Raw genomic sequence first — 26132 nt, 5'->3', positions numbered from 1 at the left:
GCTCCTTTACGCTTTCCTCCTCTTCCTCCTTCTCTCCTTTGAAACTCTCCATTTTTTTTCTATTCATAATAATCTCCCTCACGCTTTCTCCCTTTCCTGCCTCCTCTCTTTTCTTCACCCTCTCTCTTCTACTTCTCTCCCTGATTCTTCTCCTCACTTCTGTCTTCGTCTCTACCTCTTGCTTTTTTCTTTTTCCTCCTCTCATTCCTTCATCTGTACTCCCTCATATTCATCTCTCCCTCTCGCTTCCATCCCATTCCTTCTCAGCTTTCTCCATCTTGCTATCATCGCTTTCTCCTCCCTTCCTTCCTTCCTTCCTTCCCTTTCCTCTCTGCCTTAATTCATCTTTCCCTTCTCTTATCCTTACCCCCTTCTCCTCTCCTCTTCTCCCTCAGTGTCTCCTTTCCTTCTTCCCTGTCTTTTCCTCCATCTCCTCTCCTCGTCTCTCCTCTCGTCTATTCCTCTCTCCCTTGGTCTCAGTTTCGCGGAGGCATGTTAAGGAGAGGATCAGAGGAGACCTGCAACTGACAACCACCTGGGGAATGTTAATGATCACTTGCACCTGTTCCGCGTTTCCTGCTCCTTAAATATACTTGTTGTTGTTGTTGCCTCCTGTTTCACTCATTGATCTCTCCTCCTCGTCTTTCCTCCCTTTTATCTATTCTTTCCTTTATTCCTACACTCCGCTTCCCCTTCCTCCCCTCCCCCTTTTTATTTTCCCTTCTTTCTATCTTCTTGCTACTGTCGTTTCCTGTTTCACTCACTGGTCCACTTTTCTTCCATGTCTTTCCTCTCTTTTATTTCTTCCTTCCTTCTTTCTTCCACTCCACCTCCCCTTCCTCCTTTTTTTTTCTTCCTTCCATTTCATTCCCCAGTTGTCGTTTCCTGTTTCATTTACCTGTCTTTTCCCTCCTTCCTTTTCTTTCTCCATTCTTATCTTCCTTCCTTCCTTCCTTCATTCATTCATTCATTCATTCATTCATTCCTTTCTTCCTTCCTTCCTTCCTTCTTTCCTTTCTTCCTTCCTTCCTTCCTTCCTTCCTTCCTTCCTTCCTTCCTTCCTTCCTTCCTTCCTTCCTTTCATATCTTTCTCCTTCCTCATCCTCCTTTCTTGAGTCCTTCCCATCAACACTCTTTAGCACACACTCTTTTTTTTTACACTTTATTCTGTTGCTGATATTTTTTTCCTTTCTTTCTTTCTCATCTTGTTTTCGTCCCCTTTACCTCAGATTTTCCCTGTTCTTTATTTTCCGTCTCAGATTTTACTTTAGATTCAATTTTTCATCCTCACTTCCCCTATTTTTCCTTTTAAATATTTCTACAAGTATTTAGTATCTCTCCATTCATAGAAATCAGGTAGGATGTAGGATGTTGTTCCATAAGCTCTCTCCCTCTCTACCTCCTTCTCCCTTATACATCCCTCTCACTTTTTTCTTTTCTCTCCCTTCTCGCGTGTATTAAGATGTATAGCCATATGCTCCCTCTTCCTATTTCTCTCCCTCATGCAGCCCTGTCTCCCTTCGTACTTTCCTCACCTCTCACGAATATTAAGTTGTATGACCTCCCCCCCCTTTCTCTCTCTCTCTCTCTCTCTCTCTCTCTCTCTCTCTCTCTCTCTCTCTCTCTCTCTCTCTCTCTCTCTCTCTCTCTCTCTCTCTTTCCTTCCTTCCCATCCCTCTAGCGTTTAAGATGTATAACTATTTGCTTTCTCACTCTTTATCTCTCCTTATTCATCCCTCCTTCCCTTTTCCTTTCCTCCCCTCTAGCGTTTATTAAAATGTATAACCACATGCTCTTTCACTCTCTAAATCCCCCTTGTATATCCCTCCGTCCCTTCTCTGCCTCGCTTCTCATATATTCCTCTCTCTCCCGGCAGGTCGAGCGAGGCCTCCCCCAAGGGCTCCCCGACGTTGGGCGCCCGCAAGTCTGAGGAGGGGGAGAGGGCGCGCGCCAACACCCAGCCCCGCCCCGCGCCCTCTTTCTTCACCACTCTCAGGGTAAGCTTGGGGGTTGTGTCTGTGTGTTGTGTAGTCTGTGTGTGTGTTTAGTGTTTTGTATGGTGTAAGATAATGGTTCAAGGGTATAAAAATAGGATCCTGTAACATTCTGAGGGTGTTATTTTCTTTTTTATCTTGTTATTAGTATTTAACGTATGTACATATATTTGGTTTTGTCTTCTTTTATTTTCTTTTGTTGATTTCTGATGTTTTTTTTTCTAATTTGTCTCTTCATTTATCTACTGTGTTAATCTAGTCCTTCTTTTCTTCTTATTTATGATGATTCGTTTAGGTTTGTCTCTTTACATATATGCTGTTTATAATTTATTGTTAATTTATCCTTATTTATTCATCATCTTATTACAGCATTTATATTCGTATTGATAGATAGATTGATTTAGTGTGTGTGTGTGTGTGTGTGTGTGTGTGTGTGTGTGTGTGTGTGTGTGTGTGTGTGTGTGTGTGTGTGTTTATCAGGATTAGTTGGTTTTGTTCAAGGTATTTCAATTGGATGCGAGTGGACAGATATAAACTATCATATCCTTTGTTTCCGTGCGTGTGTGCGTTCGTATGTGTGTGTGTGTGTGTGTGTGTGTGTGTGTGTGTGTGTGTGTGTGTGTGTGTGATAACGTAAGATTGAAAGTCGATGGTAGGAATACAAAATGTCGCTGAAGAAGAGAAAAGAGAGACAGTCACGCAAGTTCATAGAAACACACACACACACACACACACACACACACACACACACACACACACACACACACACACACACACACACACACACACACAAAGGTCAAGACACAAGACACACACGGAGGGGAAGATGAAAGCACTTGTGGTCCCCTTGCAGCCTCAAAAGTTAACTCCTTTCTCCTCTTCACTTTCATTACTGTGGCAACGACCATGTTCATCTCTCTCTCTCTCTCTCTCTCTCTCTCTCTCTCCGATCAAAAGAGTAACTATTTTTTCTCTCTCTCTTTCATTCCTTTCTTTCTTTCTTTCTTTCTTTCTTTCTTTCTTTCTTTCTCTCTCTCTCTCTCTCTCTCTCTCTCTCTCTCTCTCTCTCTCAATAAAAAAGTTAGGGATTTCAGAAAAGTTTTAAGGACGAAGAGACGCCGCTGGTCACCTCCCTTTGCGCCTCGTCTTTTCGGAGGTTGAGCGGATAAAGCAGACTGGAAGGAACGTGTCCCGAGAGGCTGCGTGTTCCCATGAGCGCTGCCACCAGTCTGTCTTTGTTGATGTCTGTATGTCTGTCTGTCTGGATGGGTAACTTTCCTTTATTGTTGTTTTTGTCTCATTTTTTCTTTCAATCTCTGTGTCTCTGTCGCTGTCTGTCTGTCGCTGTCTCTTGTCTCTGCCTCTTTGTCTATCTGTCTATATCTATCTGTCGATTTATATGTGTCTCTCTGTCTGTTTATTTGTTTATTGTCTTCTCTGCCGATGTAAAACTGTAATAATGATAACGATAGATGCCTTTGGGTGGGGAAAAGCCAATTATAGGTTGAAGATAGGCGGAAACTCAGAGAAATAATGGCAATAAAATAATAATATATAACAATGTGACGAGTAAGAAGAATGCGAAATAAAAGCAAGAAGAAAAGGAAAAATAAAAAATAAAGATGATGTAGAAGGAGACGAAGCAGAAAAAAGAATAGAAGAAGGAAAACCCGAGGGAACCATGGAGAAGATAACCGGGAAAACTCTGCGGTGTCAAGCATTCACATTTCACTTTCTAATCACAGCCTCTTTCATTACCCCGCACACGATACAAATTTCCAACTATACTTACGTCTATCAATGCGGCGAATTCCTGTTATTCCGCCTCGTTCTCACCTGACGTCCCTCGCCTGTATGATGAAGGTGGTGGCGTCCAGTAATCCAGGTGTGCTCGCGTGGCAATCAATCGGCGTCATTACAGAGGAGCGACGCCAATGGGAATGTTTGACTTAATATACCGGATTATTAGCTCTCTCTCTCTCTCTCTCTCTCTCTCTCTCTCTCTCTCTCTCTCTCTCTCTCTCTCTCTCTCTCTCTCTCTCTCTCTCTCTCGCTTTCACTGGGTGCATGGGATGATCCTCTGATGTCATTATTCTCTTTAGATAAGCAATCAGTCGACTTTGTTCGCTTCATCCAATTTGCTAATGAGATGCGATCGTGTGTGTGTGGGTTTCGTGTGTGTGTGTGTGTGTGTGTGTGTGTGTGTGTGTGTGTGTGTGTGTGTGTGTGTGTGTGTTCTTTTTTTCTTTTTTATTACTTCTCGTCTTCCTTCTCTCCTTCCTTCCTTCTTTCCTTTCTTCCCTCCTTCCTTTCTTTTTTTCTTTTTTTTCTTTCATTTTCTTTCTTTTCTGTCTGTCTGTCTGTCTGTCTGTCCGTCTTTCTTTTCTTCTTTCTCCCTTCCCTCCTTCTTTCCTTTTTTTCTTCCTCGTAGAGTGTGTGTGTGTGTGTGTGTGTGTGTGTGTGTGTGTGTGTGTGTGTGTGTGTGTGTGTGTGTGTGTGTGTGTGCCTGCTTTGTTTACCCCCCTGATTCATGTCCTCCTCGGTGCCTCCGTGACATTGGCTGGTAATTGAGAGCTCACCTGCGCGCCCCGTCCACACACCTGGCTCGCCTCGCCGCTCGTACCCAGGGCGAGGTGACAAATGGCTCAGGCTCAGGGGAAATTGGAAATAGAAGAGGGAATTGGAAGTCTTAGGCAAACTTCCTTTCACCCCTTAACTGAGGTCTTTGAATACTTTAAGGCGTTTCTTGCTAGTTTATCTTTCTTTTGCTGATGTTTGTTGTTAGTGATATTTTCCCTTCACCCGTCTATAGGCTTTCCATTTTAGTACACTTCAGCTTTTCAATATTCAGGGGGTTTATATTTTTTTTCTGATATGTAGTAAAATCTAACTTTCCTCCACAGTAGCTTTTTTTCTTCTCATTATCATCTACTTTTCCTGTCTTTCTCATCCTTCCCACAAACCATCGCACTGCTTCCTCCTTATGACTTCGTTGAGAGATAACACGAAGGAGCGGCAGACTTCATTGTAACTTTTCCTGGTAGTTGTAGATCCGAAAAAAGTTTCCAGTGGTTCAATTTTTCTCTCCTCCAGTGATTGTCATAATTATATTCCTTCCAGTCAACCATTCGTGAGATAGAAAGGAAGATAGACGTACCCTCCACACACACACACACACACACACACACACACACACACATTCTTCTACCTACCTACACACTCATTTCACTTTACCCCCACACTCACTTCAATTGCCCCACACACTCCACTTCCCCACACACTTACTTCAATTGCCCCACACACTCACTTCAATTGCCCCACACACTCACTTCAATTGCCCCACTGCCCCACACACTTACTTCACTTCCCTCACACACTTCGCTTCACCCACACACTCACTTCACTTCCCCCCCACCCCCCCCCACCCCCCCACACACACTACTATTAGACAACATCTTTGCAACCCTCAGGCAAGTCGTGGGCTTATTAGGGAAGCTCAGGTTAAAGCAGAGATAAAACGAGGCGGCGAGTTCAGTCTAACATACAATTCTTTTTTTCTTGTTTTAGTTTCGTGTGTAGCAAGGAAGGAGAGCGTTTTTCCTTCCTTCCTTCCTTCCTTCCTTTCTTCTTTACTTTAATCCTTCCTTTCCTTTTTCCTCTCCATTATTCTACCTTGGTGAATTAATAATTTTTGTTTTCTTATCCTTTCTTTTTTTCCCTTTATTGTATCCGTCCTTCTTTCCCTCTTTCATTTCCTCTTTTTCTCTCCGTTATTCCATCCTCCTTCCCTCCCTCTCTTTCATATTTCTTTCTTTTTTCCTTTCTATTTTTTTTCTGCCCTTGCTTCCTTCCTTCCTTCCTTTCTTCCTTTCTTTTCCCTTCTAATTTTTTTTCAAACTCGGTCATTTCTGTCCTACCTTCCTTTTTTCCTTCCTTCCTTCCATCCTTCCTTCCTTCCTTCCTTCTCGTAATATAAAGAAGAAGAAAAAAACCGCCTTGAAGTGTTAGAGAAACTGCAATAACACAGTGAAAATATCCGTAATGAACACCACTGAGTGCCGGGGATGGAACCCGAGCTTTCCGAGTAGAAGCCAGGCAACATATCAACTGCCGGTCTTGCTCGAGGCTCTCAAACCCCATCATATGCCTTCCTCCTTTCCCTCTTTCTTCTGGCAACTCTTCCTTCACCTCCACCGAGTCATGCCTTCCCTCGTGTGTGTGGAGCATAGGAGGAAGGGCGGAGGGCTGCACCTGTCTATGCGTGTCTGCTTGCTTGTTTATGCGTGTGTGTGCGCATCAGCGGGCGTGCCGGAACCAATGTCAACGCAGAATCAATGTCCACCCCTTCCTGCACTGTGCCAGGGAGTTTAATTAAGCCGCGGAGTGCCTCGGTGGGGTGCTATTGGCGTAATATATATGTAGATGTGGCACGCTAACCCACGCAAGTGCTGGTGGTGGGCGGCGAGTGGGCGGGCGTGTGGGTGGAGCCAAGACCATGGTGGCTGTTGTTTGCGTGAGTGAGTAGGATCTGATTCTAAAGACTAGGAAGGTAGTTGCTTAATGAGTTCGTGATGACTTTGGGTGAGTGTGTGTGTCTCAGGGCAATGGAAACGTGGTATTTATTTAGATGTGTGGCTTTGAGGTGGTAATATAACTGAGAAAGCTGAGTGGGAGGTGATAACAGAGGAGAGGGAGTTCTTCCGGGGTGTGAGTGCAAGATGGTAATATAAAAGAGGGAGTCCATTCCGTGACTGAGTGGGTGGGAGTAATAGAAGGAAGGGAGGAAGTGCTTGATTACAAAGAGGTGAAATAGAACGGTGGAAGTTGCATGTGTGTGTGAGAAAACATTGTATTAGTATGGGTTGAGTCAGTGAATGGGTGGAGGCAAAAGAAAATGCAGTAAAAGAATTAAATAGCAGAGAGATAGATAACCGGAAGAAGAAAAAAAATGTAGTTGTGTCGATAGGTTATTGGGCTAAAACTAGTCAAGTAATGAGTCAAGTACGGTAATGGACTTTAAATTGTGCATGAGTAGTTATTTCTATTGCTTACCGGAAAAGTATTATACATCATCCTTTAGGCATTCTGCTCATTCATCACCTGTTGTAATATACCGAAACCTCGTCGTTGGGAAGCCTTGGTGCTGAACGTGAGAGTGAGAAAGGAAGTGGAAGGGAGGTATGACTTGGCTGGAGGTGGTGGGGTCTCCTTACGAAGGAAGTGTGTATGCAAGGGGAAGGTGTAAGGTGTGTTGAGGAAGGGATTAAACAAAGGACCAGGTGGGGAGGACGATTGTGTGTTCAGGTGAAAGTAAAGAAAGTGTGTGAGTAAGCGGTGTATGTGAAGATAAACATGAATGGTGAGTCAGTGTACAAAGAGGAGGGAAATGCGATAATAGTCTGAATAAGGGACTAAAGGAGACGCTGGGTAAGTGATGAATGCATGAGTAAATTAGTGCTGGTAGGATGAATGGTGAGTTGGCGTGAATAACATAAAAAGAAGAGTGAGGTTTGCTTGGTAGGTGAATGGGTGGATGGGGAGCTACAAATAAATTAAGATGATTAGCAGACAATATAAAAGGTCATGAATTGAAAGGTATCAGATAAATGGCCGTTGTTAGAGATTGTGTGAGGCAGAATAAAAGGAATAAATTAACTGTATTTATAGGATATAGAAAAGAAAGAGAATGATGTTATTAGGAAACGGGTAATGGACGAAAGAAAAGGAGTAGGTTAGCTGTATTCGTAGTGTTTAAAAGAATGGAGGATATACATGGAAATCGCTAAAAAGGGGGTCAGAAGGCGAGAGAGAAGAGCGAGTTAGCAGCGGTTATATTTCAGGAACAGGAGAAGGCGGGTGGCAGGCGAATCATCAGTGACAGTGAATGTAAAATACTCGCAACCAGAAAAAAAATACTCGCAACCAGAAAAAAAAATACTCGCAACCAGAAAAAAAATACTCACAACCAGAAAAAATATACTCAACCAGAAAAAAATACTTGCAACCAGAAAAAATACTCACAACCAGAAAAAATAATTGCAACAAGAAAAAATACCCACAACCAGAAAAAAATACTCACAACCAGAAAAAAACTCGTAACCAGAAAAAAAATATATATACCCGCAACCAGAAAAAATACTCGCAACCAGAAAAAAATACTCACAACGAGAAACTATACTCACAACCAAAAAAATACTCTCAACCCCCCCCCCCCCCAAAAAAAATACTCACAGCCAGAAAGAATACCAGAAAAATACTCACAACTAGAATCAGCTACATTTTTTTTATCCAGCGAGAACTAAATTGAAACCGCAAAAGGAAAAAAATAAGCAACAGCAAAAAAAAAAAAAAAAAAAAAAAAAAAAACCCCATGAATTTTTACTCTCCGCGGGATTGACTGTCGATGATGCGGCGGTGGAAAAAAAGAGAAAGTATTGCCTGTTGTCCGCTCGCTCTCATTCATGGCTCCTGCAACATTAATGGATGGTGGTGATGGTTCTCTCTCTCTCTCTCTCTCTCTCTCTCTCTCTCTCTCTCTCTCTCTCTCTCTCTCTCTCTCTCTCTCTCTCTCTCTCTCTCTCTCTCTCTCTCTCTCTCTCTCTCTCTCTCTCTCTCTCTCTCTCTCTCTCTCCTCCCCCATTTCTCACTCAAACAGCCGAAATTGCAGAAAAATTTATAACACCATATGACATTATTAATTAACAACATCGCATTTTCTCACCTGCATCTACCTTTCTCCTCACTAATCAGTCACGTCATTTTTTCCGTCTATAGAATATTTGATAAAAAGCAAAATGTGGCTGAATGGATGCAGAGGGAAGGGTGGAAAGAAGGTGTAGAGAGGGAGAGAAGAGAAAGAGAAGAGGGGAGGGTATAGGAGTAGCGATAAGGGTGTGTGGTGAAGATGAAGAATGGGAAGATGGATGCTGAAGGGATAAAGGGAGGGACGTGTAGAGGGAATGAGGGAAAGGAGAGGATAAGGAAGGGACCGTCAAGTTAGTTCTGTACAGGAGGAGGAGTGTATCAGGAAACCTCTCCACTCGAAACTGACCTCTCTTGTGGCCAGTTTTCACTCGTATCTTTTGTAGGAGCAGCGATTAGCGGGCTTTTTTTTTCTATACTCTCTTTTTGTTGCCCTAGAGCTGCTTCCTTTGTCGTAAAAAAAGAAGGTAGAGAGATTTTTAGATTTAGAAAGTATTGTGTGTTTGCAAAGACGTGAACAAAAGTAGTGACAGTGAAGAGTGTGGTGGTGATGGTGGTTGTTATGGTAGTGGTTTGAGTTGATGATGGTTGTGAATTGTGGTGGTTGTTAGTGTTGATGGGTTATGATAATGGTGTGTGTCGTAGTGGTTAGATGCAGTGGTGGTGATGATGGTGGTAGTGGTGGGAATGGTGGAGGTGGGGGTTGTGGTGGAGTGGTTGTAATGGCTTTGATGGAGGTTTTTGGTGGTGGTGGTGGTCGTGGTTGTCGTAATAATGGGTAGTGATGGCGGTGGAGCGGTGGGGTTGTAGTGGCTTTGATGGAGGTACTGGTGGTGGTGGTGGTGGTCATAGTATTCGCTGGTAGTAGTGATGGTGGTCGAAGTTTTGGATGTTATTGTTTTAGTTGTTGTTGCAGGTAAAATGTGTGTGTGTGGGGGGGGTTGGGGAGGGCAGGTAAGGTGACGCTGCTTTTTACATCAGAGGGACATTGTAACAACGCTCGGGGCCCATTAAAAGTGTCGTTAATTGCGTGTTTGCAGCGTGGACACGACTCATTAATAGGGAGAATAATGTGTATGGCCACGCGAACTGTGTGTGTGTGTGTGTGTGTGTGTGTGTGTGTGTGTGTGTGTGTGTGCAGTCATGTTTATCTAGTTACAGTTTACATAATTTGAGTCATAATCGTTTAAATATTCTCGTTTTATCCCGCCTCCATATCCATATTTATCCATCTTATCCTGAAACTCGTGGGCAACTGAATTTCTTGATATTTTTTACATTCTAGGCTTGTTTAATTTGTACTCGTGTCCTCTTTTTCCTCCACTGTCATATAAATCATCTTTGTCGACTTTTTCGTAGCCCCTCGCTTCTCTATCCATCTTAATTATGTCACTCCTCCCTCGCTTCTCTCATCAAGTGTTGGTAGATTTACTTTCTTCTGTGCATGTTCGTATGGCAGTGCCGGCAGACTGGTGGAATTATTATTGCTACTTTTTTTGCATCTTTTTATTATTATCAACACACACACACACACACACACACACACACACACACACACACACACACACACACACACACACACACACACTATCTCATTCTCTTCCGGGAAACGCGGGTAGCTTATTTTTTTTTCTTCTTATAAATGCGTTATCAAGGAAGTAGGTAACGGATGTGTGTGTGTGTGTGTGTGTGTGTGTGTGTGTGTGTGTGTTAATCAAGTGTTTACTATTTTCCTTTTTCAGAATTTTAGTAGTCATGACCATCAACACACACACACACACACACACACACACACACACACACACACAGGGCAAATTCAACACTAAACTTTACCTAAATCACTGCTTTTAATTTATTAGTTATTATGAATGTATTATTATTATTATTATTATTATTATTATTATTATTATTATTATTATTATTATTACTATTATCATTACCATCGTCTTAACTCTTCTCTCCTCGTCTTTTCTCCTCGCCCAGAGAGTTAAAAAGATGGCTGCCGAGCTCAGACTGAAGGTTTGTCTCGAGAAGAGCCACGTAAGGTTTAACACCACGGCTACACTTTACAATAATAACCTCCCAAAGCCACTAACGCCTCCCCATGCTCCACTAACGCCAATTTCCCCTCCTTCCCGCGACCCTTTACGCCCCTCCCTTGCCTCCCCTTTACAGTCTCCCCCACCCCACCCCACCCCTCCTGTGCCATCCCAGCCTAGCGTGATTCATTTGCTTAACGTGTGCCTCGATTTCGTAACTAATGTGCCCTTCCCCCTCCTCCTCTTCCTCTCCTTAATTTTCCCTTCCATCCTTTTCCTCCTCTTCCTCATTATTATTATTCTTTTCCTCTCGTTCCTCTTAGCTCCCCATCTCCCCATCTTGAATCCTCTTCCTCTTCTTCCTCCCCTTAACATTCCCTTCATTCCCCTCCTTTTCCTCCTCTTCCTCCTCATTATTATCCTTTTCCTCTTGTTCCTCTTAACTCCTCATTTCCCCACCTTGACTCCTCCTCCTCCTCTTCTTCCTCCTTTTAACTTTCCTCTCATTCCCTTCGTTTTCCTCTTCTTCCTCCTCATTATTATCCTTTTCCTCTCGTTCCTCCCCTGTCCCTTACTAGAGCAAAATTTCCCTTCTACCTAACTTATTTTTCTTACTTGATTACCTCTCCTACCTCTCCTAATACGAGTTTCATGCCCCACACTCTCAATCCTTCCTTTTTTCTGCTATTGAGAGTAAGTTTTTAATCTCTATTCTCCCTTCTCTCTCATTAACGTGATTTTCCTTTTTCTCTCCCTTTTAACTACCATATTAATCATTTTTTTCTCCCTTCATCTCATTTTTACGTAGTCTATATTCTTTTTTCCTTCTTAGCGTGATCCTTTTCCGCTCCTCTCTACTAACGAGGCTCATATTAATTAACTCCGTCCTCCCTTTTTAACGCGTACCCATTTTCTCTTACTTATCCCTTAATATAACAGATAACGGGAAATGATGTTCTCGCCCCTACATGTCGCCCTGTGTGATGGTTCCTAACGCTTGTGTCACTATTGATGTTCTAACTTTACTCGTCCGCGTTATCTTCGGGCGCCAGGCTGATCATTCTGTTGTGTTTTCCTCCTTTTCTTCGTCCCTTGTTCTAATTCTACCTGGGGTTCTTGTTTTGTCAGTCGCTTGTAGTTTGATGTACTGACTGATATTGGATTCACTGACTTAATACTCGATTATTCACTTACTCGTTCACGCACTCAGCAACTCACACTTTCACTCACTCATACGCACACTCAGCTTATCATGTAATTCAGTTCCCACAAGTTGCATACTGACGGAAATCAACTTCCTCTAAATCTCCCAATTCCCATTTTCAAATAGATATTCATAGTTTTTCCTACCCCACCACACCCAGTGCCGGTTCTATCCTTTCTGAGGCCCTTTCTGAGGATTTATTTTTTAGCCTTCCCCCCCCATTCCCGCGCGCGGCTCAGTCCACATTTTCCCTTATAATTATGTATTCACCTCACAAGTTATATCCCTGTCCTAAACGATGTAAAGTAATTAAATATATATAATTTTTGCTTGAATGTGTTGGGGAATAACAAAAGAACCATCTCGACATGCCCGATTTTCATTTTTTTGTGTTGTTTTATATACACATCCTAAGGCCCCCAGTGATCTGTAACCCGACACATTGATCGTCGTGAGCGCATAGGAAGGGCCGACACTGCCCCTCCCCCCCCCACCCCACCCCCCCACACACATGACAGCTTTCCTCACATTTCCACAGTCCCCACATCCCCATTTCACGTATTTCCGTCTCTTGTGTCGACTTCTCACACTTTTGATTGACTTCCCTCTCTCCCTTTTCTTCCCTCTTCCCTCTCCCTTCCACCGGCGCCCCTCTGTCAAGCCTGGAGGTGATGTATAGGCGGGATATAACCTTAGACTCCCCTGTCCCTCAAGCCTCAACCCTACACGCCCGGTCCAGCGTTGCCAAATTATCGTATTCACCACATTGTATTTATCATTTTTAAGCCTCAAACTCTCGTACCTACAGAAATAACGAAAGGATATTAAATTTAGCGTTGAAACTGCAATTTATTGATGTTTGTTTTGTTTGTTTTTGCTTTAGTTTATCAGTCAGAAACTACGAAAATGGAATACGGTGTGTACGATAATTTGGCAACGCTGGCCCGGTCACTCTCCCCCTTCCCCCTCTACCCCTCCCACCTCTCTCTCCACCCCAGTCCACTCTGTCATCCATCCTTTATGCTTCTTTTACTTACATTTCTCCCTCGATATTTTACTTTTTTTTATGTGGTTGTTGATACTTCAGTTAATATGGTGACTAAAAATATATGTTCGTAATAACCGTATACGTCATTACTTATTATGTTTTGTTGTTGTTAGTGTTTCCATTAAGTATTGTTTTGCTAATAATGTTTTGCTAGTGTGTAGTTTGGATTCTTTGTTTTTTTGTCTATATTTTTTGTGTGTTGTGTCTGTTTTGTGTGGATGTATGTACGTATGTAAAAGAGGTGTTGTCTGTCTGTGTCCTTTTCCATGTTTTATTTTATTTTTTATTTACATATTTTTTTACCAAACTCAATTAAGAAAGACCATTTTTTGTAGGTGTCTATTTTTTTTTCTCTGGTGTTTTCGTCGACATCTTTCAAGTGTGACTGTAAAAAGATCTGCTTGTTTATTTATTTTTTCAACATTGGTTCTGTCATTTCTCTTTTCGTGACTTTTTTTTACCTTGAAACATATTAACACACACACACACACACACACACACACACACACACACACACACACACACACACACACACATCTCTCTCTCTCTCTCTCTCTCTCTCTCTCTCTCTCTCTCTCTCTCTCTCTCTCTCTCTCTCTCTCTCTCTCTCTCTCTCTCTCTCTGATATTCTTTTCTTTGCCATAAATAACCCCGAGACCCAGCCCGAGACCTTCCTTGCTGAGACCTTCCTTAATTAATTCACCTCTACCTGAAGACCCTCAGGAGGATGTTGAGGTCATTTCCAGGTTGTCCCGTCAAGTGTTTTCGTGTCTTTCTTAATGATTTGTTTGTCTGCGTGTTGTGAAGCTAATAACAATAATAATAATAATAATAATAATAATAATAATAATAATAATAATGATAACAACAACGGTGTAACAATATTAACAATGTCAGCTGCTGGGTAAGTTGATTTAGTTTCACGTGTTTACTGTATGTAGTATTAATGTATTTGCATAATTACTGTTAATCTTCATGGTTAAGTTTATATGGATAGTAATTGGTTGGAAAGGGAAGCATTTATATACATTTCTGGTTGGTGCTTACCTGTGTGTGTGTGTGTGTGTGTGTGTGTGTGTGTGCTGACAATGCCCAGCTGGGTAGGTTTTACACACACACACACACACACACTCATTATTGGAGGGAACCGAGATAATCAACATATAATGGCGACGATGAAATCATTTAGTCGTGAAATGTTTTGGTATTATGCAAATCACGTCCGTGTAACAACGTTTTCGCGCCATCATATTGATTTCGTGACGGCCGCGCTGCACGGTCTGAATTGCGTGTCCGCTCTTTATAAAATTACATTGAAATTCATCGTACTAAAAACCTGTCTGACTGTCCGTTGGTCCATTTTCACATTTTTATATAAACACAAAATATTATCCAGCGGGTGATAAACTACTTTTTCATACTTTTTATTTGGCCAGAATGAAAGAGTAGTTTTAAGTCATGGCAAAGAGGCCTTGATCGATTAAGGGTGCGTTAATCCAATATCAGCGTGACGTAGTATAATTGCTTTCGGACAGGACAGGATGATTTCAGTGTCCAGGCTGCTCCATAGTTTAACCCTTAGGCGGCGGTGGAACTCTATATAGACGGTCCAAAATTCAGTCAGTCAGTTTTGTATGGCAGAAATATAATAACACTTCCAGATTGCGGTAGAATGTTTATATAGACGATAGTTTAAACATCTCTTATGCGGCGTTACTATATTAATGCTACGGTTCTAAGGTCGGCAGTGACTATTAAGGCTTTATTAGGCGTGTACGTGTTTTACTTCCAATGATGTATTTACCTGTGATCACTGTTTCGGCTCCACTCATCCTCATGATTTCGAGGTCCGTTTACACAAGCTATCTAAGCCTACATGTACGTGTGTTTTACAGTATTACTCTCTTTTATTATCAGTGTTCCTTGTTTTGTGCTCGGATGTATTCTTTGTGTCGTAACGCTGTTGTGTGAGACGAGAATAAAAGGCGCTCTTTAAACACACGTGAAACGCATACTCACAAAAGGGATAATTTTAGGGACTCAAAATATATATAAAAGAAATCAAAACGCTGACAAAACACGTAACAAGTAATCATTCAGCCGCATTACTGTCGACACTAAGGGACGAAAACAAACACAATACTCGCCATCGGTGTCTCTAACCAAACTTCCTTTTTTTTCAGACGAAGTTTCACCGCACACTGAGCAAGGAGAGCAAGATGGTGGCGCGGCGGAAGGACGTGCTGGTGGACGGCGTCAGGAGCAACTCCCACCCAGGTATGTCTCACGGCTCTCATGGTCATCTTAAACATTTCGGCGCCCAAACACATACATTTAACCAAGCTTTCGAAGGAGTTATAAGCGTTTCCAGGGGTAATTTTACAACCCCGACGGTAGTTCGACTGTTCTTCTATCCCATGAACCTACAAAAACGCTCATGAGAACCTTGTTGGAGATAGTTGATATGAGAGGCGGAAGCGTCTGAGATTACCGAACAGGATCATCACCTTGCATGACGCGCTCTCTGTCGCTCGCACGGCTCAGTAACGCGGCTCACAAGGTCATGATCCCAGGCTTACACAAAGGGTCGAAGGAGAAGTAGTGCTCAAACATCGCAATGGCATTATTTTGGAGTTATAGGCATTGACAACAGCCACAGCAAGGAACGTGTGAAAAGCAGAAGCTGAATACGTTTAAGGAGTTTTCAGTGTAGCCTAGTTATTGATCTTCCCCACACGGCCATGAAAACCCCATCTTGTCATTACGTGGGAATTCACAAGCTTGAAGGCTCACTCGACCCCAGCTTGTTCTTTCATGGTTAGTTTTTATTGCATGTGGGAGGGGGATTTTTTTTTTTTTTTCTTTCTGTATTGGCTTTCTTGACTATAATATCGCCGGTTTTCTACTCGAGGGGTACCACAACGATTTTAAGCCTGCTGGATGCCATGAATGTGAAAATTATTGCGCAGGCAGCCGTCTGTATATCACTGTGAATGCACGACCTTGGTGAGATATACTCGAACAAGAAGCCACACTCACTGCTCCTGTGCGCGGACCACAACCTCCCACCGCTGCTTTCATTATTATTATTATTATTATTATTATTATTATTATTATTATTATTATTATTATTGTCATCATTATTAGTAGCATCATTACTTCTATTGATTGAGGAACGACATACTCTAATTTATAGCAAATGAAGTCATAAAAACTGAACCAATTTTTAATGGGCATTATTCCGAAAGTCCGCGTGTTTCACTGCGATGGACATCTTTGTGCAGCATGAACTTTGTTCAGTTCAGCTGCGACGTTGTCACCGTGTTGTCGTTGCGTTCAGTATTGTCGCTTTATCATCATCAACGTCATGGAAGGTGACCCGAGTGAGGACGTTTTTGTTCCGCCTGGGGATGCTGGACCCTGTTAAGGAGTTGGCAGCAGCTGTGGGTGAGGCGGAGTACACGCTCAAGCTGACGGCCAGGAGTCCCAGAAGTTTCAGAACCCGTGGCCCCACCTGGAGAAGTACTTTGTCTTTAAATCAAGAGATATGATGAACGCCAGTGTCTTGCACTTCCGGTGCGTCCTGTGCCACCCCAAGAGGATCATCATTAACGGACAGACGGCGAGCCTTTACAACTTGGCCACATGTCAAGAGGACACACCCAGCGCATGCCTCCCAGTTTGATCATCATCTGATTATGACATGCTATACCGTTCTGGAAAGCTCTGTCTAAGCTACAACATAATGAAATTTCAGGTCACTAGGTCTGATTGTAAGGGTTTTAGAGCCAAAATACTAAGTCGAAGCTAAATCCATAAACAAAAAAGTTAGCGGTTAGCGATTAGTGTTAGCTTCCACAAATTTCTTTATCAGCTTAGCGGTTTAGCGTAAGTGAAGCTAACTTTTTAGTGGATTACCAGTTAGGGAAGCTAACTTTTCGGTTAGCGGTGCCCACCATTGCGTGACGGTAAGGGTATTAAAATACTTAAATGGAAACTTGATCTGTTGAGCCGCCACATGGCACACGGCCGACACGAAGTAAACAGTGATCAGCTGATGGCAGTGTCAGCGCCGCGCCACGTGGGTGACACACGTCTCGAGGTGAGTGTCAACGGCTTCTGTGTCGCTGATCACATTCCACTAGCTCAGTAAGGAATTGTGAATTTGTCCGCCGAGCCCCTCCCCGCCGCCATGACTCCCAGGCTGGTGACCGCCCCTTCATGTGTCTGCTGTTGCCCGCCGCTGGGTCTGTCCTTCACGGCGTGAACCGTAATCCCACCGACTTGTTAGGCATAATGGCGGTGTAGGTGTTGCGATATTCCTCCATGGGTACGTTCGTGAAGGCCCCGCCCCACTCCTAGCTGGGCGTGTCTATACAGCATGCGTAGAACGGCTGCTGCTTCAGTGAGGGGGTTTTGATAGGGCTACCCAGCCCCTGAAACACTGAAGAGGAAGGATTGTTATAGTATGTATTTGCCCAAATCTGCTGCTGAAAAATATGGATTTGCTTTTTTTCCTCTAGAAACAGTACATGATCTACTTTACTCATCTGAGGCATTCCAGTCCTTGCCAACAGACTGCCCTGGCTGGTGTTAGCTTATCGAGTTGGTCAGTCGTCACCCTCTTCATGGGTCGTCACCAGACAAAGGCCCAAGGTCCCTCGGTGTAGGGACAAAATCTTTAAGCAACAACAGTTTGTACTCATTATACATATTTCAAAGATTTTGATGCTGCCGGTCCTCATGTCTGGCATGATTCAGATATTTAAAAAGACCTCACTCAACAACGTTGTACTATTCATAATTACACTCAACGCACTCAGTGGTTGACACACTATTCTGATATAGAAATCTTAATATGCGAATCATCACTGACAACCATATCTACTTGTCTTATTTTTACTTTTGCATTATTTGACTGGCGAAACCCACATCAAACATCACGTATACCAAAGATAAGGTGACAGATGGTGTTGGCAATTCAGACCGAAGACTTCACTATCTTTCTGTGCAGGTCCTGGACTTTGGGCAGTCTCTTCCCTTTCCTCATATGTATTGATATTTTCCATTGCACTCCTATCTTGTATATTTTATGCTTTCAGGTCCTCTGTTGCTACAGGGATGCTAAGCAACTGTTTATAATGTTGATTGTGTTTGGGTTTCTCTATTGTCTCTCTTTTGATGCCAGACTTCTGCACATAATTATAAGCTCCAGTGCTACTTCCCATGTCCAAGGTGTTGAAATCTTTCTTTGAGGTTTGACTGGTCCTTAGCTTAGCTAATTCCATTTTCTTTCATCACCTTACCAGAATCTTCAGGATTTTTTTTTTTTGTGTGTGTATGTGTGTTTAGCCTACTAAAGAGTAACAGGTTTTCAGTATACATATAGCCAGTAACAGTAATTGAAAAAAAAAAAAAAAAAAAACTATAATTTTAGTGGTTTGTATAGATTTGAACTTGAAATGATTGATTTTCCATTCACCGCCAGATGTGAGTGTAGAGAGGCAGGACAGCACGACAGACTATGCGGCTGACTACTCCTCAGCGGAACAGTCCTCGTCGGGCACACCCCTCACCATGTCCCCCCGCCGAGGCCCCCACCTTGCTGCCACCAGATTCAACTCTAACGGTAATGAGAAATAAGAATTTGTGACCAATGAAGGGAAGGAATGATTGTGGGCTATTCACTGATAGTAGTACATTACCTGGGTGTAGGGAGATGAGGAGCTAGGTGACCACTTAGGGATGCTTGGTTATCATTCGAGGCAGGGCTTTAGTCTTCCAAATATGTTGAGGCTGGTCTGGCATAGGCTCCCAAAAGTTCTCTCCTCCCTTCTTCTCTGCCACACAGTCCCAACATCTATCTATCGCCTTGGGCCGACCATCAGGCCCCACCGGGAAGAAGCCTACCGGCGCAATAGGCCGCGACGTAAAAAAAAAAAAATATTAGAGGAAAAAATAGGTGTTGGGACTGTGTGGCAGAGCAGAGGGGAGAAATTGACCCGCAGGAGCCAACGCCAAAACAGACTTGACAATTTGGTTTCACTATATGTTACTAAGGTGAGGTCACTGTATTTGGTCAGTTTGGGCAGCACAATGATATAATTCAGGCATTTACTATATTTTTTTTCATCGTTCAAGAAACATTTTCACTTCAATGGTGGCCTATAGATATATTAATAAGCCTGAAGTACACAATCCTTACCATGCTAACCAGTTTGTTATAAATAAGATGTAATTTTGTAGTTGTCATCAATTCACTTTTATGGGTGTGTGGGTTACTTTATGTTTTTTTGTCCTAGTGTCTTCTAAAAGTAATTACTGGTAGTCTGATACTAATGTATATCTAGTATCCATTGTGCTCAGATGTTATAATTTTTTGATATTTCACAGCAGCTTTGCAGAAAACTCAGTTGCAGCAATTCAGTTCTATTGAGGTTCCATGATTTTATGGCTGCTATCATATTGTTTTATCCTGTAATGGCCTGAGATGTGGATAAGGACTATGAAGGCCTTCAGCCGGGTTGTACCCTTTGGCTCAGGCCCATAGTGTCCGCCTTGTATCTCGAGGGCCTGGGTTTGATTCCTGGGCGGGGTTTTGTAAAAAGCATTTATTCTTGATAGATCAATTCTTTGTGTGTGGCAGGTCTTTCCCTTATATTTCACTGAATGTAATGATAATGCTGCCAACTTACTTTATGTTAAAGTAAGTTACCATGCAAATGTGTTAGCTTATTCTAACAGGAAATGGAGATCATTATATGAAGAGTTGATTAATTTAGTGAACAAAGAACCAGTTTATGCAAGGGAGAATAGTGGTGACCAGCTGTGTGTACCACTTTAATTAAGAGGACTGAGGACTGAGAACTGAGCAACAGCATCAGATGCAGGTGAAAGACATACGATGTTTGAACACAGTGAACAGTCTAGGGTAGGTGCAGGTGTGCAAAATGAAGGTCCTGTCATGGGGCAAGAATGGAGTGACTGACTTAAATAGTCAGGCCCTGAATCTGAGTTGAGACAAGTGGTCTTGAATAAATAATTTTACTCATTCTAACTTGGGTCTGTGCTCCACTTCATTGAATAAGTATTAGTAGTATAGAACATCTTGCACAGATTAAGTGCATTTGTTTTTCATTTTGCACAGAAACAATTGATTATGCCTAGAAAAGATTAGAAAATACTTAAGATTCCTCGTTTGCTGATTAAAGGTAGTCACAATGGTTCCATCCCTCTCCAGATCCTAACATTCATACTTTTTAATTTTTGAAGACACCAAAGATACAGAGTCTCAGGGTAACAAGGAAGTACTTGGGGAGGCAGTGGCTTCTGCTGAAGCATCTATTGACCCAGGTACCATCCACTGGCTTCCCTGGTAATGATTCGGGGCTCAGATGGGTCTGCTGTGTTGCTGTTGTTTTGTTGCCTCCTGCACCATGTCCTGTGTGAGAGCAGTGTGCCTCAACTGTGTGCTGTCCACTTGAGTGTCTGGCATATAGAAATCTGTGTGTCCTGCCTCTTTCTAAAGTCCTGACAGAGTGGTAGCTTCCCTTTAATTATTGCCATCACCTGAAAAATATGAGTTGGTGTGTGACTGGTTGAAGAGGCTGGTGTTGAGATACCTCTGTGGAATAATTGTCATCCTCTGGTAATGGAAATTGATTTGAGATAAAAAGTGGCTACATATATTAATTAGTCAAGGGTCACACTACTTATTATTACTAGTAGCATTATCATTATCAATTATAACAAAAAAATATTTCCTTTAATCGTTGAACCAGTTCCCTCACATTGTTCTGATTTACTAGCAGGATAGGAATAAGGGAATAAATGGATAGCTGATTAACACATATTGCTGACCAGTGTACTGAACCCTTGAACAATGCTTTGCAGGATGCCTTGCCAGAGGAACTATTAGAGCCTTTCTGCTGGCCTGGGCACGGGTAGTGAGTCAGGGCTGGTGCGAGGTCCAGTGCCTGTGTTTAATCTCTCCTTTTTTTAATGATGAATGCATTTGGTGGCAGGTCTTCTTTAGCTGGGTCAAGTGTTTTTACATTGTAATTTTACAATGTAACTTCATTTTCAGTGTTGTGATCCTAAGCTTTGTATAAACTTTTCTCTGCATGCCAAGCACCTTATTTTTATTTTCTATCTTTTTGTGATTTATCTGATTACAGTTGAATTTATATTTAAATGAAGCTCCATAGAAATTATTGTGCTTTTAAAAAGAGTACTTAAACTTATTTTCTTGGTGCCATAATGTTAAGGGGAACCATAGTTATACAAGTAGAGATGGATTTATGTTTCATTTATCAGCTAGTCAATGTTGCTCGGAATATTTGTGTTCCAGCATTTATTAAGTTGCAATTCTTAGTGTAATTTTGTGTATAAAGTTCAGAATTTTTAACCATATGTTGTTTTTATAAAAAGGATATAGTGTTGGCTCAAGATCAAGTACATATCACTTTTATTTAGCAGTATATAAATTACTCATAGCTGAGGCATTTTCACCACTAAAATGTGTGAATGTAATTGCTGTGGTGGAAAATCCCAGAATAGAGAAAAACATAACTTAGCCACTTGTCATAAAAACTGCTTCCCCACAGACACTAGCGGGGCACAGGGAGAGTCGGGTGACCTGGGAGCCTCCATAGCATCGAACTTCTCACCGCCCACGCCGGCACGTGTCACCCACATTGCCCTAGACACGTCCCCAAGCCTACTCCTTGGCCATGGGGCAGAAAGTGATACCTCCCAACAGGTGTGTGGTCTTCTCATTTCAAGGTTCAGTGGTGTAACTCTGTCAAGTTTTTTTGTCCCTACAGCACCTAACATTTCCCCAAATTTTTGCACTCGGTGTATATCACTGTTGGTGCCTGTTGATTCTTGCTTCAAGTCCTAATGGCCGGACTCTAATATGCAATGGCTGCTGGTAGGAAGACCAGGCCAACTGATTTGGCTGTTCTGTTACACTTGTATGAAGGGAATGTCATTGCATTTGAAATATATTTAAAGCATTGTTTAAGATGATGAAATGGTTACGAGTTATATATTCTAGAAGTGAAGCCTTGCATTGTCTTAGGGTCTTGTTATTTGATGAAGAAAGATTACATGAGGCAATCATGAATCACCCTAATTGACAATGGCTTATTAAGGGTACTCCTGCTTTATCTCCTATATTCAGATTTTAATTTGGATGTTCCTTTACTAATGGTGGAGGCTGCCTGGCTTGGAAGGAATATGAATGGAGCTGCTCTTGGGTACATAATGTATGGCTTGAGCTGCTCAGGACGATTGCTTGGTAGTGACATTAACACTGTTATATTTCTTTCCCACCAGTTTCTTTTATTTCCTCTCCTCTTACTATGCAGACTTGTTATTTTTTAAATTATTGAAGACATTCCCAACCCTATTTTTGCTATACACGAATAAGTGAAATTAATTTTGAAAAAAAAATCTCAATGAAAGCCCATCTGGAGCTAGTGGTTGCACTATCGCATTACAGAAAAATGTTTAGAAATGAATACTATAGATGAAACATTTAGTTTTTATTTCTCCAAGAAAAGAAAATGATCCCTATTTGAGAGTAATAGTACTTCAACAAAAGGAAAATCTGTTTTCCAACCATTGATAGGTCATTGTGTTTTCTTTATGTGTTTTCTTATCTCATTTTGGTTGATTGAGAAAGCATGTTATTCTCTAGTCATGTGTCTTCATCCAGGCCATCCTGTAAGAGAGCCTAAGTTAGCTGAGGTAGAGATGCAATATTGATTGACTGAACATTGCTAGCCGATGTTGTGTGAAGGTGAAAGTGTGACGGTGGCTGCCCCCTCACCCCCCCAGGCCTCCTCCAGCACCACCAACACCGTCTGTGAGGTCTGGTCAAAGGAGGTCAGTTCAAGATGTGACTCACCCTGATCGTCATTGTCCCAAATCACACCACCTCCACCTTAGCCAACACCACATCCACCACCACCATCACCTCTACTAATGCCACATCCACCACCCACCACCTCCATCACCTCCACAAACACCACCTCTACTAGCATGACATCCACCACCACTACCTAACACCACATCCACCTCCTTTACTAACACCTAATCCACCATCATCACTTCCACTAACACCACATCCACCACCTCCACCACCTCCACTAGCACGACATCCACCACCACTACATAAACTAACACCACATCCACCAACTTTGCTAACACCTAATCCACCATCATCACTTCCACTAACACCCACCACCACCACAACCTCAACCAACACCACATTCACCAACACTATCATCACCACCTCCACTAACACCACATCCTCCACCATTACCTCTTCTAGCACTACATCCACCACCACCATCACCACCACTGCTAACACCACTACCATCACCACCACTGCACATCTTAACATCATTTCATCACTTTTCCTATATACTCCAGACTTTTCAGCTGCCAACAAGTAACTGCTGATGAAACATGTGGGTTAGGTTGTCTAGTTCACATGCATCTTTCCATTTAGTACTTAGATCAGGAAGAAAACTCTGGAAGATTGAGCTGAAATATGAAAATTGAATATTGTACAAATTGAGACTGAATATTCAACTTTTTATTTAATATTTTTTATGTCTGAGCAAGTTTTCTTAATATGAATGTTACGTTTAATTTCTGTAGATCTGAATTCCCCTGGTCAGAAAATCCAATAATTGAAAATGAAGTAAACAGATAATCAGAATAAAACAACAATCTGAGCTCTGGAAGGCAGAAACTTATAATTCAAAAATGTTTTCCAAATTTTATTGTGGAGGGATGTATCTCAGAGTTACATCATTGTAAGTGCTTTCTGAATCCAGCCCCAGGAACTTAAATGAAATAAGCCTGTACACAAATGCACTTTTACTGTAAAATGGACGGTGCATGCGAGTTGGCAACCATCCCATAGATTGAAACACATCACACACTCTTCCATTCTGACTGTTCCTCAGCATTCCCTCTCCTTCTCATGTCTTCATAAGTAGAAGCAGCATCACCACACCCTTTGTCAAGTAAGGTAGGAGGTTGGTATTTCAGTCCTCGCTGTAAATACTGTGGCATGTTGGCTTTGCATCTTTGCTTCCCTTTACTAATGTTTTGGCTCTAATCCCTGGCTGCTGCTGTCACTCTGCTTGAAAGCTTTCCTAATGTATTGTATTTTGCTACATGGTAGCACTTAGAAAAAATCCTACCCTAATATGTAAAGTATTTTGTGCATAGTTTTATATTTCACTTAGTTTTTATGTAAAAGGTTCACAAGTTTTAATATTGTAGACTCATTGACTTACCAGTTGGTCTTCTTCTCTTGCCCTGCATCACCAGCAGGAGTAACAACCAACACTAATATTTTTTTTCTTTTTTGACATCCAACCCCATAAGGCAAAATATGGACGTTAAAAGAAGAAGGGAGGAAGAAGAAGACTTATATTTTTGTGTGTTGTTAAGACTGAAGAGTTTGTCCCATCCTGATTTTATCTGTAAGTCACTCTTCCTTCCCCCAGCACCATATATTCAGCAAGAGTTACTGTAAGGCAGTCTCAGAGGTATCACTTATGTCTTACCATGGAGCTAATATGATCTCATGACAAGAATCGTACATGATCTAAGGACACTTTTGTATCTGTAGATCTGCAGTTATATATTGTATCACAGAATTTTCCATCACATCACGATCATTATCATCATCATCTTTTGTTTAATGTCAGGTTTTCCCATAATTTCTCATGAGGTTAAACAGCTGATGATACTCTTTCAGCTGTTTCTGTCCATTGCCTCAGCCTCTCCAGTGGCCAATGGTACCAAATCCTCTTCAACACACTGCCTCCATGTCTTCTGTCTTTCCTTCCTGCTGGCTTCAACATATCACCTCTGACACCCAATGGAGCTGGCGCCTTTCCATCTTTCATCCTCTTCACTGCTTTTTCTACCTGTTTCTCCTCTACATTTTCAATTGAACCATCTACCTTTTCAACCTCTTCCAGTTCATTGTTATTTTCTACATTCAGCAGTCTTTCAAAATATTCTCTCCATCTTTCTCTCCCTCCACTATATCTTTGGCGTCAAATGACCCCAAAGTTGCGGCGCCAAGAAAGAACACCCCAATAATCGTAATCTCCACTATCTTGATTACTATATGTACTTCCTTGTATATACTCTGCTCCTTGTATGTACTTTTTATGTTTTCTCATCTGTTTACCTACCCTGAACATCCTATGCCTCCTTCTAGCTGTGTCCGAGTTCTGATTCCACATCTCCCATGCTTGTTTCCTTGCTATTGCCACATGTCTCTTAGGTTTCTTCATCTTCTCTCTATATTCTCCTCCATCCAACTCATTTTTTCATCACTGTCAGTGTCCAAATGCAATTCTTTTCTCTATAGTTTCCTGTTGCACCTCTTCATCCCACCACCAAGTCTCCCTTTCTCTACCTCTTCTTCCAGAAGTTAATCCACAGACCTCTTCTTCAGCTCTCAGTTTACTTCCCTCTAACTGCTGCCAGTCTCCCTCACCTCCTTCCATCTTTGTTGCAGTTTTCTTCAAACGTCTGTTGTTGTTTTCTTTCAACTTCCACAGTTTTGTCCTCTACTCCCATTCTACAGATGCTCCTCAACTTATGACTAGGCTACACAAAAAATAAAATATAAATGCATATTAAAAATATCAAATATTGAATCTACTCTTACTGATCATCTGAGAATTCTTACTTTATTCTTGCATTGATTCAGTAATTGATGTGAAAACAGTGATAAGTAAAAAGTGGTTTAAACATTTTCAACCATTCCTCCAACTACTCTCTCTCTCTAATTTCATTACTATAGCTTCTTTACTGTTAGAAAATCAATTTTCGATGACAAAACATCTGCAAGTACATATAGTGCTGTGAGGGAAAATGATGTACTACAAATAACTGCAGATCTCTAGGTATTAAAATATTCATACATCATGTAATGAATGTTATGCGATTTGATCACCTCCATGGCACTACAGTAAGTGATACAGCGGAGTCAGCTGTGTGTTAACTATTGGGAAGGGAGTGTGGCTGACAGATACACTGAGACTGGACAGACAGGTGTTACTTCCTGCAATTCATATAGATAGGATGAATATTTTCATTAG

General features: G+C 41.9%; 1 protein-coding gene across 12 annotated transcripts in view; it reads left to right on the top strand.

Annotated features, from left to right (window-relative positions):
- The window catches only part of LOC127005898 (multiple C2 and transmembrane domain-containing protein 1-like), a 243787-nt gene that overhangs the window by 204796 nt on the left and 12859 nt on the right, over window positions 1-26132 (top strand). For 6 of the 12 annotated variants that reach the window (XM_050875250.1, XM_050875251.1, XM_050875252.1 and 3 more), the window contains 7 exons: window positions 1877-1997; window positions 10680-10736; window positions 15171-15264; window positions 18476-18616; window positions 20260-20340; window positions 21594-21748; window positions 22777-22878. In XM_050875250.1, coding sequence (XP_050731207.1) covers window positions 1877-1997; window positions 10680-10736; window positions 15171-15264; window positions 18476-18616; window positions 20260-20340; window positions 21594-21748; window positions 22777-22878 — 751 coding nt within the window. The remainder of the gene's footprint in view (window positions 1-1876; window positions 1998-10679; window positions 10737-15170; window positions 15265-18475; window positions 18617-20259; window positions 20341-21593; window positions 21749-22776; window positions 22879-26132) is intronic. The other 6 variants (XM_050875247.1, XM_050875248.1, XM_050875244.1 and 3 more) reach the window with 5 other exon arrangements.

This window comes from Eriocheir sinensis, chromosome 31 (genome assembly GCF_024679095.1).
Source record: "Eriocheir sinensis breed Jianghai 21 chromosome 31, ASM2467909v1, whole genome shotgun sequence".
Lineage (NCBI taxonomy): Eukaryota > Metazoa > Arthropoda > Malacostraca > Decapoda > Varunidae > Eriocheir > Eriocheir sinensis.
Note: the sequence above shows the minus strand (reverse complement) of the source record. Positions and strands in the feature narration are given on the sequence as shown.